At 40.4% G+C, this 22136-nt stretch overlaps 1 protein-coding gene across 1 annotated transcript; it reads left to right on the top strand.

Moving 5' to 3' along the window:
* The first annotated feature begins 314 nt into the window (after positions 1–314).
* Positions 315–20969, top strand: LOC119797699 (tetraspanin-18-like). Its single transcript, XM_038306871.1, has 10 exons — positions 315–415; positions 8547–8636; positions 8756–8799; positions 11794–11877; positions 13021–13215; positions 13752–13826; positions 17424–17522; positions 17595–17762; positions 17846–17929; positions 20845–20969. The coding sequence occupies exons 4-10, from the start codon at positions 11815–11817 to the stop codon at positions 20890–20892; spliced, it is 732 nt and encodes a 243-aa protein (XP_038162799.1). The 5' UTR covers positions 315–415; positions 8547–8636; positions 8756–8799; positions 11794–11814; the 3' UTR covers positions 20893–20969.
* Positions 20970–22136: the final 1167 nt, after the last annotated feature.

A 22136-nucleotide genomic window follows, 5' to 3' on the forward strand; every position in this document is an offset into this window, starting at 1 on the left:
TTTAAGTCAAAATGATGACCTTCCCCAGCAAGGTTCTGCTTTGAACATGTAACCAGGAGGACTGTGTAAAGGCTTTATTGAGTCAGAATTGGTAAACAGAATATTTGATCCCAGCGTGTTGCTGAAGAAAACTCCTCTGAAGTTCTGTTGGATTAACTGATGGATTAATTGACATTCATGTCTGTGAATCACCGTTTACTCACACCTTCTGTCACGACTCTTTTTCTTTTCGCATGTTTTGCGGCTCCTTCAGACAAACGCTCTGAAGTCCCACCATCAGAAAACAACAGACGTGAGTCATGATTGAATCAGCCTCCATCAGCTTTTCCCACGGCCTCTGCAGCATCAGTTAGGACTTCTTCCCTGCCGGCGTCTAGCGGTTACCATGGAAACACCTACACTTTAAATACTTATGGTGTGATCTCATCCCTGCTTTTGCCCACGAAGAGAGCTTTTGAAGAGTTTTGGAGCTGGCCGTGGGAGGTTTGTTAATCTGTAGAAGCTGTATCTTCTGATGTCCTCGTTTCTTTGTCCTTCCAATCAAGCGGAATTCAATATTCTTCTCTTAAGATCTTATAGGAGAGAGAGAGAAGCCTGTGTCTTTCACTTTGCTTAATCTCTCCAGACAGTCTAGAGTCCATTTTCCCCCGTTAGGTTGGAATACAGGTTAACCCTACAGGCTATAAGCTCTAAGCTCATAGATTTGGCATCTCTGTTATTGATGTTGGGGTTTTATTCCAAAGAGATGGTGTCTCCATGCGCTCTAATAAGAGAAATAGGCCCACAGCATCACGGATCCTCCATCTTCTTGTCACAAGGTGTTCTTTTCACATCTTTGTTCCACAGTGTCGAGTTAATTGTATTGTAGAGGATTTTTTAAAAGCCCCTCCCCACACTTTAAGAAAAAAATGCTTGTGCAAGAGCGTGCATGAGCCCATTCTCCTCGTGCACGCCCTGTTTAAAACGTGCTTTTCTCATAGCTCATACAAGCTTCCTGTGTCCACATACAGCGGGGACTATATAGTGGATTCTATAGCAAACTCAGTTATTGACCGTTCAGACAGATGATCACTGCTTTTTGCCTCGTTGGTCATGTAACTCCTCCTCCACCGCGCGGTACCTGCGCCATCTTTGTTATTAGTCGCTGCTGTCGGGTAGCGGTGACAGCAAATCCCATAATGCTCTGCGAGGAGAGCTCTCCACGGAAAGTATTATGAAATATATCGGCCTCTTTTGTGGCCTTTATTTTTTTCTCATACACTTCATAGTGAATTTTTCTATTTCGACCCTTGGCCATTTTTAAAGAACCATGGTGAGAAAGGTGAGCTTCAATGACTTGATGAAACCGTCGCTCTCCACAGATATACGCCTGAAAGTGCGCATGTGGAGAAAAGATAGCTAACAGGAGGAGCACGTATGACGGCGTTACGTAAACATATCACCAGAATGATTGACAGTTAGGTGAACCACTCATTTATGTGATCCACCCGAAAATAAAAGATTGTCCTCTATACGTTTAAAGTTCTGTGGACTTTATGTTTGTGATGATAGGATGTGTTCCTGACAGAGCCCTTTTGCTCTCTATTATAAATCTATTTATTTTCATAGACATTTGTGTCCTAAATTTTAACATTTATTTTAACTTCAAAAATATCGGCTAAAGGCTTATTTATATTATTTGTAAAATAGTTTGATAGAATTGAGTATTTGTACCATTAGAAATTAAATATTCAATTTGCTTTAAGAAAGTTAACTGGAGGAGATTTGAAGTTGTCAATGAAGAATTTCTATTTTACTATCTAAGTGGTGACCGGCTGGCCAATAGAGGGCGCTAGGGCGCCGCCCCGCCTACCCAATGACCTTGATTAAGACATAAAAAAAATAAAATAAGAATGAAATTATAAAATTAAAATATTTTGAAATATATTAATGTATATTTCTTAGTTGTGCAAGATAAATATTTAAGCTTTTAGGACGAGTAAAACGTCATTTCGTTTTTGGTCTCATTGGTGACATATTTCTAGCCTACTGCGCTAAAATCTTTGGCCATTGACTCTCTTTAAAAGTTGTCCATTCGCAGTAGCTCCTCTGCAGTACAAAGTATGGGAGTACCAAAGCTATGCCCTGAGGTGACAGGAAATGTTGTCACAGTTGTTGTGCGGCTGATTAAGAGGAAGGGAAGCAAACTTACAAAGAAAAGCTGGAAGTGAAACGGTTTGGACCTGATCAGCCGAACATTAAAATTAATCTGCAGTCCAAAGACAGATGGAGACAGTTCACTCTGTCTTTTTCCAGGACCTGTGCAGCATCCCTCCATCCATGTCTGACAGGATGGACAAGGCTTGGCTAACTGCATGCAGCGAGGCTAATTGCATGCAGCGAGGCTAACTGCATGCAGCGAGGCCAACTGCATGCAGCGATGCTAACTGCATGCAGCGAGGCCAACTGCATGCAGCGATGCTAACTGCATGCAGCGAGGCTAACTGCGTGCAGCGAGGCTAACTGCGTGCAGCGATGCTAACTACATGCAGCGAGGCTAACTGCATGCAGCGATGCTAACTGCATGCAGCAAGGCTAACTGCATGCAGCGATGCTAACTGCATGCAGCGATGCTAACTGCATGCAGCGAGGCTAACTGCATGCAGCGATGCTAACTGTATGCAGCGAGGCTAACTGCGTGCAGCAAGGCTAACTGCGTGCAGTGATGCTAACTGCATGCAGCGAGGCTAACTGCTTGCAGCGATGCTAACTGCGTGCAGCGAGGCTAACTGCGTGCAGCGAGGCTAACTGCATGCAGCGAGGCTAACTGCATGCAGCGAGGCTAAATGCATGCAGCGAGGCTAAATGCGTGCAGCGATGCTAACTGATGCAGCGAGGCTAATTGCATGCAGCGAGGCTAACTGCATGCAGCGATGCTAACTGCATGCAGCGATGCTAATTGCATGCAGCGAGGCTAACTGCATGCAGCGAGGCTAATTGCATGCAGCGAGGCTAACTGCATGCAGCGATGCTAACTGCATGCAGCGAGGCTAACTGCATGCAGCGAGGCTAACGCTTTATTCTGCTTTACCTGCTTCCTTTTTGCAAACGTCAGGATCTGACACAGCATGGATAAAGACAACTAGGACTGATTTAAAACACTTTTTAGAAAAGGCAAGGAAGCATGAACAATCTGGGATTCACATGGAAAATAGTATAATATAGTGTACTTTTTCTAAATGTTTGTTAATTTGCATAGTTGCTCGTAAATAAACACATTCTCACAAAATAAATAGTTTTTATATGTACTAAAAAAATTAAGCTGACTAATAGTTTCTCCATTATTAAAATGGTACATTACTTTTTTAGGTTTGTGAAACAATATTGGACCATAAAAAACATAGATTTGCCTTCAGAAACCCTCAGAAGGGCAACATTGCGTGCAGCGATGCTAACTACATGCAGCGAGGCTAACTGCATGCAGCGATGCTAACTGCATGCAGCAAGGCTAACTGCATGCAGCGATGCTAACTGCATGCAGCGATGCTAACTGCATGCAGCGAGGCTAACTGCATGCAGCGATGCTAACTGCATGCAGCGAGGCTAACTGCGTGCAGCAAGGCTAACTGCGTGCAGTGATGCTAACTGCATGCAGCGAGGCTAACTGCTTGCAGCGATGCTAACTGCGTGCAGCGAGGCTAACTGCGTGCAGCGAGGCTAACTGCATGCAGCGAGGCTAACTGCATGCAGCGAGGCTAAATGCATGCAGCGAGGCTAAATGCGTGCAGCGATGCTAACTGCATGCAGCGAGGCTAATTGCATGCAGCGAGGCTAACTGCATGCAGCGATGCTAACTGCATGCAGCGATGCTAATTGCATGCAGCGAGGCTAACTGCATGCAGCGAGGCTAATTGCATGCAGCGAGGCTAACTGCATGCAGCGATGTTAACTGCATGCAGCGAGGCTAACTGCATGCAGCGAGGCTAACGCTTTATTCTGCTTTACCTGCTTCCTTTTTGCAAACGTCAGGATCTGACACAGCATGGATAAAGACAACTAGGACTGATTTAAAACACTTTTTAGAAAAGGCAAGGAAGCATGAACAATCTGGGATTCACATGGAAAATAGTATAATATAGTGTACTTTTTCTAAATGTTTGTTAATTTGCATAGTTGCTCGTAAATAAACACATTCTCACAAAATAAATAGTTTTTATATGTACTAAAAAAATTAAGCTGACTAATAGTTTCTCCATTATTAAAATGGTACATTACTTTTTTAGGTTTGTGAAACAATATTGGACCATAAAAAACATAGATTTGCCTTCAGAAACCCTCAGAAGGGCAACATTTATGTTCAATAAGTAAACCTGTACATGAATTTATGTTTTTTTTTAAAAGTGTTTTTATTTATTGATTGATTGACTTTACGGATCTTACATTGGACAAATGTACTTATTACATCGCCTCAAATAGTCAAAAAGAAGACGGTGCCAAAGGAAGAAAAAAGTGCAGAGAATACATACAGTACACAGTGCGTCCGCATATATGAGGTAGAAAACCATAATCTGAAGTATTCTGGATGTAAAATGCATGAGGAAAAGAAACGATGAGATAATGATGTGACTGAACTCATGGAGAAACTTCCCCAGAGGCTCCATTTAGTCTCTGCTGTAGTTTTGGAATTTCCACCTGTTTGCAAATGATTATCAGCCAATCAGTGACCTTAGACTTGTGCACAGAGTCATGCCTGTTTTTCATATTAATACCACAGTGTTGTGCATCCTTACTGATATGAGCCTGCAGCTAATTAAATAACTTCGTTGGTGGGATCAAACAGAAACAAGGCCGGTGCTGTAATGAATGCACATCCCCTCTGAGGCACAAAGCCTGATCTAATTAAGACCAATAAAAGTCGACTCATTTACTGGATTATCAGATGTTTTCAGGAGCTCTGCTGACTCCAGCGTGCTCCACAGATTATCGGCATGTTTATCAACCTGCAGCTGAAGCAGCAGACAGACTCTTTCTGCAGCAGATGTTTCAGCCTCCACCCTGGCTCTGCTCTGTGCAGCATCCATCCATCCATGTCTGACAGGATGGACAAACATTCATGTTCAAACTGGTCCCAGTGTGCAGCTTTACTTCAGGGGACCAGTTCTCCCATCTAACGCTCCTTCATCTGGAGCGCAGGAACGTGTTTCCATTAGGAACACTGACCTGAATTCTGATGATCAGTATATTCTTTCGCAGAGCAGAAAGAGTTGCTCTGATTGGGTCAGACAGTCACTGAAATAAGGTCAGAACCCAGCGAGGTGAATACAAATAAAACCCACTGATCCATTTTTATCTGATCAGGTCCTGCTGGCATCCAAACACCAACTGGCAAACTGGGACAACAGAGCGACGGTGGGGACTGCTGGTGGGCTTCTGTTAAAGAGTCGGGTCACAGCAGTACAGAGAAGATCTGTGAACAGACCGCCGCCTCCTTAGTGCACCAGAACCACATTAGTCTGACCAATCACTGCTCTCCTTATTGCAGGCGACACAGCAGGTTGCTCAGCTGACCTCAGGCCAACAGGCTTCCTGCCAACAGGAAATATCTCCATGTTCTCATCTTCATCCAGCTTTGCATCCTCCGCCGTGTCGAAAATGCTAATGTCAGACTTCAACCATCAAAGATTGAACTGCTGCTCAGCTTGTCCTCTTTGGTGCTCTAACTCCCACCAACATGCAGTTTGCTTTATTACCATAACATCCAGAAGAGGCAGTATTTACCCAGAATGCATCAGAGAAAGCTTCACTTTCTCTAAGTAGAAGCTTCACACTGAAGCTGAAATGAGCTCTAGATCCATTGTTTCTAAGCTGCCCTCTCACCCCTTGCCGATTTAGCCAGCGTATGCCAGACGTCTCAGTATCTCCTAAAACGCTGGCATACGCTGAACTTTCTATGTATTGTTTCACTTTTGGGCGTACACATAGTGTTTTCATAACGAGTCCAGACCTTATGTCTAACGACAGCCTAAATTATGCATAATTGACGGCGGCATTATGAAGCATCAGTTAAAGCTGCTCCCCTCAGGATCAGCGATGCGCCCGGTGTGCATAAAAACATGTCTTTGGTTGCGGTATTAGCCCAGCTGCTGTTAACCGCCCACCAAAAAAAAGAGGAATAAATAAAAAGAAAAAAGAAAAACTAAGAAGGTTTGCAGTCACAACAGAATCAACGTCATGTCTGCTAGGAAGTTATTTGGCCGTGGGTGTGAACGCATAGCATCGTGAGACCATCACGATCTCACGAGCTTTCAAGGTTTTACTCGCAGATCAGTCTGGAGACTCTCCGTTGAAAAGAATTTGGAGCCGTTCACCAAACGAACGTCCAATCAGCGTTGGCTTTGAGCGGGTTGAGGTGTGACGCAACGAGAAGCGCGACAGTTCAGTCTAAAGAACATGGCGGCTTCAGCCGATGAAACTAGCGTTAGCGTGGTTATCGAGCAAGTTTTAACGGAATTACAGAGTATTTCTTCACTGAAAGAAGAGCAAAACACTGCTCTGGAGGCTTTTCTCAGAGGAAAAGATGTTTTTGATCTTCTCCCGACTGGCTTGTTGTTGTGTTTTCGTCGTCGCTCTGTTAGTACGTCATATGCTTCGTTGATCTGATTGGTTTATTTGGCTCGTCTATCACCAACATAGGCCAATCATCTAACCAGTATTTTCGCCCCTTCCCAAAATTACTTCAACGGAAGGTTTCCTGATGGATATGCGGAGCAAAGTCAGGTTAGTGAACGCAGGGAGGATCATTCACACTTAACCTTCTGGCTCAGCGTATGATGGGGATGAAGTCTGGAGGAGAACTGACGGTTTCCTCCTTTATACCAAAATGCTGCCATTATACAATAGCTGGAAAAAACATGTTCAGCGCTCGTCTGAAACACATCAAGTGCGTTGATATGCGTTGGAGAGAAGTTCTTGATAAGTTACGCGCAAGTTATGCACAAGTTACTCATAGGTTTTTTGATAAACTAGACGCCACAACTTATGAGTAACTGACACTTAAAGTATGTCAAAGATCAGATAACTGACCTGTAACTTATGCCCCACGTATGGCGCCGTCTGGCATACGTCGGGAAATTTCCCTACTTACTTGCCGTCTGTCGACATGTGTCAGCGTGTTTCAGCGTGCTCATAACTTATATAAAACATACCCATAACCTATCCAACGTATGCCAGCGTTTTTGCCAGATTTTCACGTCAGGCATACGCTGGTCTAAACTGTCAGGGTGTGAGAGGGGCTTGAGGTCAACTTTGAAGAATCAACCTAAGGAATAGAAATAATAAACGATAAAGTATTTCATTTCTTTTGTTGCACAGTCTAACAAAGAACTAATGAATTTGTTTTAAATCTAGTTCAGCCGATATTTTCCAGTTTATTTTTTTCAGATAAATTTGAAGAACTTCCTGCTTCCCATAAACCAGTTAACCCTTTAAAGCCCGATCCAAGAATAAAACAAAACAGAAAATTACTTTTTTTTGGTTTGAATTCCTTATTTAACAAAATATGTAAAGAGAAAAAACAGAAATACATTTTTGATATTAATAATTTATTACTATGCGATAAGTCAAGATTATTTTTGTGTAGTCTTCTGCCCTCTGTTATCAGGTATATCTGATTGTGTACAATAGGATTTTGAGCAAAGTTTTTACCATAAAATTATGCAAAAGGTGTCAGACGCAAAACCTTTCAGAAACCGTATGTATCAAATATGATACATTTGGCATTATAGGGTTAATATAAGGTAACCCAGTAAAAATCGCCTTTTTGATTGTATTCATTTATTCATGCTGTTTAATATGATTATCGCCTTTTGGATTTAATTTCATAAAAAATATTAAAGGGTATAAAAAATTGTTGACCACATTCACTTTTATTATTATCATTATTAAATTCTTTTTATTTTTTATTTTTTATTAGTTTTTAGAGTTTGTTTGTTTTTTAGCAGAATTTAGCTTTTTGTGCTGCAGCCCAGTTAAACATTTTTTATATCTATTTATCTTAAACATAACTGTATTTTAGAGCATGACTAATTCATTTTGTTTTGAGTTTTTAATTCATATTTAAATGAAATGTTTATATTTTGTTGAAATGAACTGGATTCATTGCTGGTTCAGGTCTGTTTCCACTGTCAGCCCGAGGATCTGTGGGTCTCTCCTTACTTTCAGGATGTGGTTTTTGGAAACGTTCGGCTCGCCGTCTGAACTGAAGCTGCATCGGTTTGTTGAACCTGAACATGAGCAGCTCGCAACATTTAAAATGTCCTCACAGTGAACAGTTGCTGCGATGATCTAATAACTAAATAAACACAAACAGTGAAATGTGATTAACTGTGCAGATAGAGAAGGTGGCAGGTGGCTGAGACGCCATCAGGGGCCAGTTGGTCCCGTTCACACCCCCGCAGATGGCCCCGCGTACGTCAACCTGTGCCGCTGCCAGCAGCCCTGCATTTAACAGGACAGCCTGTCAGTGTCACGTCCCCACAGCTGAATCAAAGTGTTTGTGTTTCATCCAGAAGCTGACGGTCCAGCCCAGAGCGTCGCCTCGCTGCCAGATCGCTGCCCTGCAGGCTTCAGCTAAAGACCTAAAATCAGCAGAGATTACAGTAGGGATGGGGGGGGGTCTCCTTTGTTCAAACACACACTAAAAGAAGCAGACAATCATATCTTGCTGTACTAAAGTATTCACATCCCTAAAACTTTTCTGCTTGTGTCTCTGTTGCAGCCTGAACTGGGATTAGCTGCTGCAGACCGACCAAAGCCGAGCTGGTAAATAAAACACGTTTTTCATGACTGTTTCCATCGTGACACCATGTAGACCCTCCTCTGCCAGCAGACACTCACTTTGGGTTTGCATTCTTAAACTAAACCATGGATTGACTCTCTTGCTGGAAGTCGGGCTGGTTTTCCTGCTGGGGGATGAATTTCCGCCCCCGTCCCTCCAACAGGTTTTCATTTAGTTCCATCCTCTGTTTTATCCCTCCAGGATTGAACAGAGCTGTGCAAAGTTGGGATATTGTTTTAGATCCTGACCTTGTGTTAAACTGGTCAGGATCCTAAAAGTTGGGCATCTCTTAGTTCTGCTTATTTACCTATTTTTTTAGTATTTAAGTTCCTTCTCTCCTTCAAAGCAGGCTGGGATTGGTAATCTGTGATACCGGGCATTTCTCCGGTAGGCCGGTCCTAATATCAGCATGCCTTAAATCCAGAGATGGCAAAAGTACTCACTTTCCGTACTTGAGTAAAAGTACAGAAACTTGTTAAAAAATACTCTGGTAAAAGTGGAAGTACTGATTCATCTTCTTTACTCAAGTAAAAGTAACAAAGTACAGGCTTGTAAATTTACTTAAAGTATAAAAGTAAAAGTAGAAACCACTTTTTTTCATGCCGTTGCCTACATTTTAAATGGATGTCTGCCAATAGGACTAGATCTCCGTTGTGTTCATTTTCAATCATCTTGTCGTCCATGCTACTATGCTAACGCCACCGCCACCAAGCTGCAATTATTTGCCGCCAATGAATACCGCCGAATCTGTCGATTCATCTTGTAGTGGTGCGTCAAATGCAACGTAGATTCCCATCCAATTAGATTGAATTTGGTATTGATGACGGTAACGCCATTGAAATGATTCAAAACTAAAGTAACGAGCCAATTTTTTAAAATGTAAGGAGTAGAAAGTACAGATATTTGTGTAAAAATGTAAGGAGTAGAAGTAAAAGGGGCGGTCGTGGGTGAGCGGTTAGGGTGTCAGACTTGGATCCCAAAGGTTACCGGTTCGACTCCCGACCCGCCAGGTTGGTGGGGGGAGTAATTAACCAGCGCTCTCCCCCATCCTCCTCCATGACTGAGGTACCCTGAGCATGGTACCGTCCCGCCACACTGCTCCCTTGGGGCGCCATTGAGGGCTGCCCCCTTGCACGGGTGAGGCATAAATGCAATTTCATGGTGTCCAGTGTTCACTTGTGTGTGCTGTGTCACAATGACAATGGGAGTTGGAGGAGTTTCCCAAAGGGCTTTCACTTTCACTTAAAAAGTCGCCATAAAAATAAGTAGTAAATTAAATTAAAAATATCAGAAAAATCTACTTGAGTACAGTAATGAAGTATCTGTACTTCGTTACTTCCCATCTCTGCTTAAATCATACCGGCCCCAACACTTACTCTCCGGCCGAAGCTCCTACCTGTGAGAGTAAATAACTCAAGGAACTAAAGAAGTAATTTAATGTTAAGTACCCAAATGATGCATGCAGTATATATAGCCCTTCCTTGTCATGCACATCTTTGTGACGGTTGGCATATGGTTTAATTTTCTATTTCTTCAAACTGTAAAATCTTTGCAAAAAACTAACTTATAATAAAACTAAAATGCTTTCTTTTAACCAAGCTACAATGTTCCTCTTATATTTGGCGAATTTATGCTCGAATGTTTTGCAAAAACATATTGCGATGCATGATGGGGTTTTGCTAGTGAGACCATCCTGATCTCGCAAGCTTTCAAGGTTTCACTCGCTAATCAGTCTGGAGACTCTCCGTTAAAGAAAATTTGGAGCCGTTCACCAAACGAACATCCAATCAGCGTTGGCTTTGAGGCGGGTTGAGGTGTGACGCAGCGAGAAGCGCGACAGTTCAGTCTAAAGAACATGGCGGCTTCAGCCGATGAAACTAGCGTTAGCGTGGCTATCGAGCAGGTTTTATCGGAATTACAGAGTATTTCTTCACTGAAAGAAGAGCAAAACACTGCTCTGGAGGCTTTTCTCAGAGGAAAAGATGTTTTTGCTCTTCTCCCGACTGGTTTCGGCAAGAGTTTGATCTATCAATTGGCTCCTCTTCGTCGTCGCTCTGTTAGTACGTCATATGCTTCGTTGATTTGATTGGTTTATTTGGCCCGTCTATCACCAACATAGGCCAATCAGCCAACCAGTATTTTTGCCCCTTCCCAACATTACTTCAACGGAAGGTTTCCAGATGGATATGCGGAGCAAATCCATCTGGTGGAGTCAGGTTAGGATTTTGCATCTAAAGGCTAATGTTTCCCGTCTTACGTGCATTGTTGCCAGGTTGGGATGTTTCCCAATCTGGCAGTTTAGGATGACAGTTACTTTTGATTTATGGCCTAAGAGATCAATAGACTTTGATGCAATTTGGCAAGATGTCGTATATCCAGGCGGTTTATGAACATATTTTGGGCTGGAAAGCGTGAGTCAGTGGCATCTGGCAACCCAGCAGCAGTCATTTTGCATCCGCGTTAATAACCAAAGCCAGTACAACCTCTTGCATTATAGAAGTCTTTGCGATGGGTGTCATGTGATGCTTGAAGATAGATTGGTTAATCCACAATGTGTATTCGTATTGCATTTCACATTTGAGACGCACGCGTTTGACTGTGCTTCTATTTTTTTTTTTGCGGGGATCCATAAGTGGGCCGTTGTAGATGGAAATATCCCAGGGCTGAAAATCATTCCCTGTCAAAGCCTGGTTTCTTTTCTCCATCATTTAGCTGTTGACCTCTTTGGCTTCTCTGCAGCCCAAGTCTCTCATATGGAAGCAACGTATCTGACAAAACCATAAAGATGAGGCTTTATTTGACTTAGACAGAATGATCCCAGATGTCTGAAACATCCTTAATGTTTATAGTTTTATGTCAGTAATGAGAAAACCATTAAAATGACTTCCTGGATGAAGATCTGAACCTCTGGATCTGTTAGTGATGTTTCAGTCTATGCTGATTTGGTCTGACCTGTTGTTCTCTGTGGTTCTTAACAGCGGCGCAGAGAACGTTCAGCCATGGAGGGCGACTGTCTGAGCTGTATGAAATACCTCATGTTCATCTTCAACTTCTTCATCTTTGTGAGTTCACCTCTTTCTCTCTCATCTCCCAGAGAAGCTTCTGGTTGTATGACACCAAACACCCGATACTTCTCCACTTGAAAAAATAGAAATCTAGATAAGTCATTTTTTCTTAAAATAAGTGCCTTTGTTCTTGGATTGAGGAGGTTAAAGATACATTTTGCCGATGGAACAAGAGGATTTATACTCAAAATAAGAAAACACAATTGCATTGTCTTATTTCAAGTGCATGGTATGTAATTATCTTATGTTAGGAGTAAAAATACTCATTCCATTGGCAAACTATCTCATTTACCTACTCAAATTAAGGGTAAATACACTTAATTTAAGAAATTTTTACTTATTTCTAGATTGTTTTCCAGTGTCTATACTCTATACTACTCTATACTATGAATTACAGAACCTCCTTACCGACCGGCTCCACCTGTAAACACGTCATAAATGCAGAAGGATTATTTCTTGCAGATGCTAACTGAGTATTTATTCCGTGCATCAAACCCAGATATTGAAGTAGAGGAGTCTGTAGAGATGGTTCCAGGTTCTTCTCCCACCCCAATGTGAGGAGAACCAGGAAGGTCCAGATCCTGTTAGGCCCAGGAACTCCAAACTAATGCAAACAATCGTTTCTCAGCATTTCACTGGTTTAGGATATTTTTCATGTCTAAAGGGTTTCTCCGGTAAACGGTGGATCACTTAGCCAGGGGTCTGCATCCATGGCCTTTAGGAGCAACTGTTCTGCATATTTCAGTTGTTCTATTGGCTCCACACTCTTGACTTAGATAAATGGGTGATTAACAGGCCTCTGTAACCATTGATGAATGATAAGGAAGTAATAAATGAATTTAAATCTGCTGTCTCTACTGGAGATAAGGACCTTAGATGGAGGTCCTGAGGACAAAGTTTTAAGACCCCTGGTCTGAACACTTTGGTCTGAGTCCCTGAGTTTAAAGCCAAATATTTTAATTCTTCATGCCTGCTGTCCATGTGAGTGATTAGAGTCATCACGATAGCTGGGTATCATCAGCGTAACAACAGAATCGGCCTTGTGGATCTAATAAAACCAGTGCACACTCTATGATGAACATTGCTAATAGCATTAACCAGTTCCCCTGGATTCTGCCCCACCCCTGTCTGTTGCTGCAGCTGGGTGGCTCCTTCCTGCTGAGTATTGGGGTCTGGGTGTTGGTGGACCCAATGGGCTTCAGGGAGATTGTGGCTGTTAACCCTGTGCTGTTCACCGGGGTCTACATCATCCTGGCCATGGGGGGCATGCTGTTCCTGCTGGGCTTCCTGGGCTGCTGTGGAGCCATCCGAGAGAACAGATGTCTGCTGCTGTTTGTGAGTCACTCTCATTAGAAAAGAAGGCAGGTGGTGTTAATGCTGAGCTCACTTTAGGGCTTTAACTGGACATATTTCAGACAGAGAAGTAGAAACGCATATCAGTGTTTGCAGGAGGCTTCATTCCTGAGCTCAGACGATAAATATTTTACAGAAAAACGGGTTAGTTTATAGAAACTGAAGAATTGTCATTGTCTCCTTATTATCTCCTCTTTCTTTCATCTTTTCTCTTTTTTTTCCTTTTTCTTCTTCTGTTTTTTTGCTCTATTTACATTGCAGTGTCCATATAAACTGTAAAACTTCCTGCATAATTATAATAAAGCAATTTATATGCATGAAACAAGTGGAGCAATATGGCAATTGCCATATTGCTCCACTTGTGAAATTAAAATCTGTTGGGCTCTTTTTGGCATCAAGACAATTATTCTTATTGCCACATTTCCAGACATGACACTGTTAAGAAAAAAAAACAAAAAAACTGAAGAATATATAGGAAATTCTGCAAGTAACAGTTTCTGTCTTGTTTTTTTTTTTAGTTCTTCATGTTCATCCTGCTTATCTTCCTGGTGGAACTGGCAGCTGCTATCCTGGCGTTTCTCTTCAGGGAACAGGTGAGTTCTGTCTTTAGATCAGACCTTGCAGAGAAGATCTCATTGAATCACCTGGTTGGAAAAAGACACCTTTCAGGAATCAAATAAAGACATTTTGGATTTACACCTGGATTCTATCTAACCTGACTCCGCCAGATGGATTTGCTCCGCATATCCATCTGGAAACCTTCCGTTGAAGTAATTTTGGGAAGGGGCGAAAATACTGGTTAGCTGATTGGCCTATGTTGGTGATAGACGGGCCAAATAAACCAATCAGATCAACGAAGCATATGACGTACTAACAGAGCGACGACGAAGAGGAGCCAATTGATAGATCAAACTCTTGCCGAAACCAGTCGGGAGAAGAGCAAAAACATCTTTTCCTCTGAGAAAAGCCTCCAGAGCAGTGTTTTGCTCTTCTTTCAGTGAAGAAATACTCTGTAATTCCGATAAAACTTGCTCGATAGCCACGCTAACGCTAGTTTCATCGGCTGAAGCCGCCATGTTCTTTAGACTGAACTGTCGCGCTTCTCGTTGCGTCACACCTCAACCCGCCTCAAAGCCAACGCTGATTGGACGTTCGTTTGGTGAACGGCTCCAAATTTTCTTTAACGGAGAGTCTCCAGACTGATCTGCGAGTGAAACCTTGAAAGCTCGCGAGATCAGGATGGTCTCACGAGGCTATATTCAATCTATATTTCCAGCTGAATCGGAATCTGGTTCAGGATGTGTTTTGATCATTCTTTTTCATACTAGATTTCTTTTGTGTTGTTTTTTGTATTTTCTATTTATATTTTCGATTATACAGACAAACACTAACTTGTGGTTATGAAGGAATTGATAACATAAATATATATTTGTCTTGAAACTTCCATATCAATGCGTTGGGGGTTTTTTGCGCTGTTTTTTCTCCCTCACGGTTTACATTTGATCACTGCTGCACTTTATGAAATTAAAATGTTCATTACACTGGTATGCTGCTACTAATTCACTGTCTGAAAGCTGTACAAAATGAAATTTCATTTTGTATACACTCTGTGTATACAAAGAGGGAAAAAACAACCTTTAACAGAGGGGGTGGAGTTAGGTTTCACTCTCAAAAACCTACAATGCAGCAATAGAGTTGATTCCTTCCCGCTATCATTTCAACCCGCACCCCCATACAGGGAACCAAAACATCCCGCCTGCTCAGCCAGGCCAACAATGACCCTAACGACCCCCCTTTCAGAAACATTGACAGGTATGAGGCATTGCAGGCTAACACAGAACCCAAACGACTCCCCATACCTAACGGGTGGACCCGTTCTGCTGGTTCAATTTGCATGTTTTCTAAGCCAAAACAAGGCTTTGTTGGGCAACTATTTAAAGATTCTAATTCTGACATTTTGAATTGGAAAAGCTTCCTGGATGGGAAGCGAAACGTCTTCAAACTTGGAAACAAAGTCCAGTGGATTGGAACGACTATGACCTGGTTGACTGAGAATCTCCACCAGTATATCATCACTAAAGATTCTAGTTTCTCATGAATATAAAATTGGAATCTACATCAGTCAATTTTTCTTAAAATAAGTGTCCTTTCTCTTAAATTGAGGATGAAAGTGAGATGTTTTGCCAATGGAACGAGACAATTTACATTTAAAATAAGAAAGAAAAATTGTATTGTCTTATTTAAAGCGCATATTATCTAATTATCTTATTCTAAGAGTGAAAATACTCATTCGATTGGCAAACTATCTCATTTACCTAATCAAATTTAGGGTAAATACACTTAATTTAAGAAATTCGTACTTATTTCTAGATCGTTTTTCCAGTGCATGAAGGTAGAAAGCTGCGGTGCCGCCGCCCCGTCCTGCTTTGAAGAAATGATTAAATGCAGTCAGGCTGAGAATGTTTAAGTATTTTCTAAACTAACCCTGTATTTTTAGACAGTATTTTATTTAAATCAAGAATTTTTTTTTTTGCTGCTTTCTAAATTACTTTTGAATCAGATTTGTTGTTGAGTTCAGATTAGTTTTAGAATTTGATGGATTTCATTTTAGACGTGATTCTGACGGGTTCATACCTGGTTCTCCGTGGATTGGTTTGGAATTGTTTCAGATCAATGTTGGTTCTTGGAGATTTTTGAGTTTATCCAAAAAAAAAAGAAAATTAAAATCAATCCACTGGACTTTGTTTCCATTCAAACTTGGAAACAAAGTCCAGTTGAATGTTTTTAATTTTCTTTTTGTGGAATGACTTTGACCTGGATGACTCAGAATCTTCAGCAGCATTTTTGAGTTTAGTTTCTGACTTTGTTTGACATTATTTTGATGTGGATGTTTGAATGGTTTCTAACTTGGTTATAGATCTTATTTTGGATTCAGACTGGTTTTCTTCCAGACTATTTTCAGAGCTAAGTTGATACATTCTATCTGTTTTATTTAATTTTTGAATCTTTTATTCCTTTTATCTTTACCCTATTTCTATTGATTGATTGGGTGAATTTTATTTTTTACCCATGTTTTAGCTGTTAAGATTTTTATCTCGTTTTTTTTTTTTTTTTTTTCTGCACTGCAAAAATCATCTAGAAATAAGTAAAAAATTTCTTAAATTAAGTGTATTTACCCTTAATTTGAACACGTGAATAAGATAATCTGCCAATGGAATTAGTATTTTTACTCCTAAAATAAAATAATTAGATAATATAAGCTTGAAATAAGACAAAGCAATTGTTTTTTCTTATTTTAAATGTAAATTGTCTTGTTCCGTTGGCAAAGTGTCTCACCTCCTCAATTTAAGAACAAATGCACAAATGCATAAGTTCGTTTTGTTTAAGTCCAAATAAAATTTGATTGGTTTCAGTTGTTGTCTATTTTATATACAGTTCTGCTTTTTAATCTGGATTTTCACTGATTGATTCCTACTGGTTTGCATATTTCAGACCAGTATAGTTTGTGATGTTTAATCACTGGAAAAAATTTTAATCTAGATAAGTAATTTTTTCTTAAAATAAGTGAATTTGTTCTTGAATTGAGAATGTTAAAGAGACATTTTGCAAATGGAACAATGAAAATTTACATTTAAAATAAGAAAACGCAATTGAATTGTCTTATTTCAAGTACATTTTATCTAAATATCTTACTTTAAGAGTAAAAATTCTCATTCCGTTGGCTAATCATCTCATTTACCTATTCAAATTAAGTGTAAATACACTTAATTTAGGTAATTTTTACTTATTTCTAGATCATTTTTCCAGCGATGCATTTGACTTCAGTCAAGGCTGCTTTTAGGAGTTAACCTGGATTATAGTTTGAACTGATATTTTATTTTATTTTATGTTTTAGGCTGGATGGGAGCTTGGTTCCGACTTGTTCAAGTCTCACTTTCAGACGGATATAAACTGGTCCTGGATGGTTGTGGACTTTATTTAAATGTGGATTGATGCTGATTCTATATACCTTTATTTCTAGTTCTGTGTTCATTGGAGGCTGGTTTTGAACTTGGTTTAATATTGTGTTGATGTTGGTTCCTTAAGATTTTTTGAGGTAGTTTTGCACCTTTTGTAGGTTGCTGTTAAAATAAAACAGGTTGTAGAAATAAGGAAAGATTTTTAAGCATGTTGTTTGTGTCTCGTCCCAGTTAACCAGAGAATACTTCAGCAGGGAGCTGAAACGTCATTATCAAGGCCGTAACAACACCGACGTCTTTACATCAACATGGAACGTCGTCATGACAACGGTGAGCCATTGGTCCAGCAGAAGCCAACTCGCTTGAACATCAGAGTTTAGCAGCATGTATCCTTGCTTACAGTTCGACTGCTGTGGTATCAGCGGCTCTGAAGACTTCGAAGAGAGCCTCTTCAGGCTCCTTAATCCCAACAAAATGGTTCCTGAGGCCTGCTGCCAGGTGACCGGGTACCTCGGAGAGGCTGGCGTGGAGCAGTGCGTCAGCGGCAGCGTGGCGTTTCGCCACAACAAGGTTTGAATAAAGGTTAAAGAAGAGGTGAGGATCAAATAAAAAGAGAGAAACTCTTTGGTATCCTGTCTGTGTTTGACCTGCAGGGCTGCTACTCAGCGATGGTTGAATACTTTGAGACGTACATCTACTCTGCAGGAGCTCTGGTCATCGTGGTGCTGACGGTCGAAGTAGGTCCTGTTTTTTCACTTTTTTTTTTTTTACAGCACATAAAATATTTTTTTGTCTTTCTGTGAGTGACTAAGATATGGACAGAATCAGATTTTTTTTAAATGTATTTATCAACTTTCTGTTAATTAGTCATCCTCCCTCAGTCTCTCTGCTTGCCTCCAGTTGTTTCACACCATCCTGTGATTGATGTCATTGCCTCCACCTCCAGACCTCAGACCCTCCTTGTTAATAAGCTGTTTTTCTCCCAATGCCTCCTCCCATCCATCTTGTCATTTTGCATTTTCAAATTTTTCTGTTATTACTAAGTCCTCTTTATGGTCATTCTAGCTCCAATCTGTTCTTCTAAAAATGAGGCGATGTGTTTTCTGCTCAGAGCAGCATGTCTCTGGGGACAAAGTCTCCAGATGTTAAATGAACACGTTTTCTATTGCTTTCTTTTATAGCAGGTCAATTGGAAATAAAATAAATTTAAATTAAATTAAAAAATAGTTTGTTGATTGCGAAAGGAAACTTATTCTTATAGTTTTATCAACAAGGTGTTGTACGTGTAAGAACAATAGATCTCCTGTAGAGGTCCGTCTTGAAGCCTCTGACTGAAGACTCTCAGTTGTTTTCTAACAGTTTGATAAACAGGATGCTCACTGTTGTTCATCATCTTCTTCTTTCTCTGTGAAATCATCTCCAGAGGTTCTAGAGGAGTTCCTTTCTCTATCAGCTGGTTGAGCTTCTTTCAGTCATTACCTCTGATGCTGTTACCTCAGCAGATGATGGAGGAAGAGATCAGACTCTCCTCAGCAGACTGATAGCAGATCTGCAGCATCTGAAGGACCTGAGCTTCCTCTAGAAGTCCAGTCTGCTGCGTCCCTTCCTGTAGACGGCTTTATAGTTGTGTCTCTAGTTCGGTTTGTGAACACCACAGTATTTCTACTCCACCACTTCTTCTCCCAGGATGTTAACAGGATTCAACTTGTTCCTGTTTCTTCTTAAATCTACCATCATCTCCTTGTTTTGTTGGCATTCAGGATCAGATGATTCTTTCCACACCATGCCACAAAGCGGTTCCCCATCTCTCTGTTCTCAGCTTCTGGTCCATCTTTGATGCACCCAATGTCTGCAGAGTCATCCCAGTATTTCTGTAGATGACAGGACTCTGTCTGGTCCTGGAAGTCAGAGGTGAACATAGAAAAAGGAATGGAGAGAGTACCATCCCCTGTGGTGCTGACTATTGATCAGACATCTGACTCTTCGGTCTGTTTGTCAGGAGGTCTTTGATCCAGGTGATTGTTGATGCCTCCAGCTGAGTCTTCTGGAGTTTCTCCCAAAGTCAGTCAGGCTGAATGGTGTTAAATGTTCTGGAGAAATCAAAACCATGATCCTCACAGTGCTGCCCGCCTTGTCTAAATGACAGTGGGTTTGTTGAAGCAGGTGTATGATGGCATCATCAACTCCATCTCCATGGTGATAAGCAAACTGCAGGAGCTTGCTGAGGTGAACCAACAGAAGTGTCTCTAAGACCTTCGTGATGTGGTCCTGGACCTTCTTTGGTCCTGGAACGAAGCAGGAAGTCGTCTACATCACTGGAACTGTCTCCAGGGTCAGACTAAGGTGAAAGAGATGCAGTAGAGTCCCCCAGAGCTGCTCTGCACAGGCCTTCAGGAAATCTGGGGCTGACACCATCAGGACCCGGTGACTCTTTACCATTCAGTCGCTCCACTTGCCTCTTTACTTGACATCTAGATACAGACAGGTGGAAGACGGAGGGAGCAGCACCAGCTTCTGATCTGGCTGATAATAAACTAATAGAAGCAGGAGCATGGGCGGTTCTAGACAGGGGCCAGCGGGGGTCAGTGCCCCTGTACTAAAGACATAATACTAAGAGATATTGTAATGATGCAATGCGCTGGAGCAGACATGGTTCCTTTGGATCTATTAAACTTTTTTATTTATTTTTTTATTCTGTTTTACTAATTATTTAAAAAAAACAATAAGGTGATAGCTTCAGTGATATTGAGATAGGATCCCAGTTTTCATCTGTTTTTTTCAAAACAAATAAAACTTTTACAGCTGAATTTATCAGTTTTTTTTTAGTTCTAATTCTGATTTTATAGAAAACTATAATTCTAACTTAAATTAAGTTAAAGAAAATATATAAAATTCCTAAATGATGAACCTATATTCACCTAATATTCCAAAAAATAGCTTTATTTGATCTTTTTTTATATTTATATAGCTACAATTTCCTGAGTTGCTTTTTTTTTTTGCCATGCTAAGGGATTTTTATTTTGATTTTAACGATAATCCAAACATCCGAACATTTTTGAGCCAAAAATAAATATTTTCAGTTAGAAGACATATAATTTCAATTAAATTTTAACTGAAGAAATTTCACTTCATGCAGCTATTTTAATATATTTGTATACCTTGCCCATTTTTTTGTGTCATGCTCTTCTGTGCGCCCATGAAAAAACGCTGCTGAGTTTGTTCCTGAACTGGATGTTTTAAAGAATGGATTCATTTTGTTGGTCCAGACCGTCTGTCTGATCATCCTTCTGCTCGAAGCCCGTCATCCTCTTCATCTCATATTTTGTTCTGCTGCAGCTTGTTTTCCAGTCTCTTCCTCTACACCTCCTTGCTTTCTCTGATCGTGACCTTAAGTTGATATTCTCCTCATTAATTCCCCGTCTTTCCTCCTGACTGCCCTTTTTTCTTGTTTAGCTGTTCCATCAGATCACCTGTGATCCAGGGTTCATTATTGTAGGAACTGAAGTAAAAGAATATCAGAATCTATCTATCAGAGCTACTCCAACATGCTTCCACCTTAAGCAGCTGAATTTTAGAATATCCAAAATCAATTACTGTTACTGTTTTTCCTCCTTTGTGTCTGATTGGCTGTTCACTTTTCTCCCTCCTTCAGCTCTTTGCCATGGTGTTTGCCATGTGTTTATTCAGAGGCATCCAGTGACTTCCTCTTCATCCTCCTCCTCCTTCTCCTCAGCAGCAGCTGTCAGGAGGAGAGCAAAATGTCTTTCTGTGTCGAGGCCAGATGTCTGAGGTCCTACTTTGGTTCAGGGAAAAAACATGATGGAACAAATTTTCTCTTCAGGCAGAACAGGAACACCAGCCAATTCACACACAGGTTCAAAACATCCAGGCAGGTCTGTGATGGTAGTCTGGACCTGCTAAAGCAAGATGTTTCCCAAAGATAGGCTGAAATTAGTCTGATTCTGTTTTATTAAATTAATATGTCAACTTTAAGCTTAAGAGTTTTTGGTGAAATTAAACATCAGCTTCTAGTTTTCATTCTTTGATGTATTTTTTTGTCCAAAATTTGAACATTATCACCTCAGAGACAGTGATTAAAAATGAAAAAGATGCTCATGATTAAATAAAAAAGGTGAAATAGCTCCCCCTGGTGGCAGAGGGCAGATTGTTTGTCCATAATTCCCCTTACAGTTTGTTCAATCTTTATTTCCAATTATATCAAAGAGTTTGTGAATAAAAGGGGAAGGTTTTGTTGTGAATAAATATGTGTTTGTAAAAACTAAACATTGTTTATAGCTGCTGTTTTGTCTGTGATCAGATTCATTTCTTCTGTAAGTTTTCAGTGACTTTTGTCAATAAACATATGCTATTTGTGCTTTTACAACACTTTTGTTTTCTTTTAGTATTTCTGTTTATTTCTTAAATGCAAAGTTGAAAAACAGAAGATTTATTTCTTTTATTCAAGAAAAGCAGAAATATCAAGCGATAGGAAAAAAATGCTGTATGAAGGAGATCTTCCAGAATCACCCAGAAAGAAAAAAAAAAACAGAAAACGAGGGAGACAGAAAAACCTGAAAAAATCAGAAAGATTTTAATTTTATTGGGTCAGAACCACTGTGAGCTGAGAATCTTCCTTTAAAATCACAAATCTGTTCAGTTAAAGGTCTAAAAAAATCTCCTTTGTAGTTTGGTCAGAGTGAGAGAGAGAGAGTAATAGGCTCATTTTACTCCATTAGGAAAATATTTGAGCTTTAATGCTAAATTTCTTAACTAAATTTCTAAATCTGTTAAAAAATTAGACAAAGATCTTTTAGATTTTAATGAAAAAACCAGCTCCTCCATCATCTATGCAGAATCTCAGTAACCCATTAATTAAACTATGATAGTGAAAGTTCTTTAGGTCCAGTTCTGATTTGCAGTTCTGCAGAGGTTCTGGATGAAACC

Source organism: Cyprinodon tularosa, unplaced genomic scaffold, assembly GCF_016077235.1.
Source record: "Cyprinodon tularosa strain WSP-4 unplaced genomic scaffold, ASM1607723v1 ctg595, whole genome shotgun sequence".
Lineage (NCBI taxonomy): Eukaryota > Metazoa > Chordata > Actinopteri > Cyprinodontiformes > Cyprinodontidae > Cyprinodon > Cyprinodon tularosa.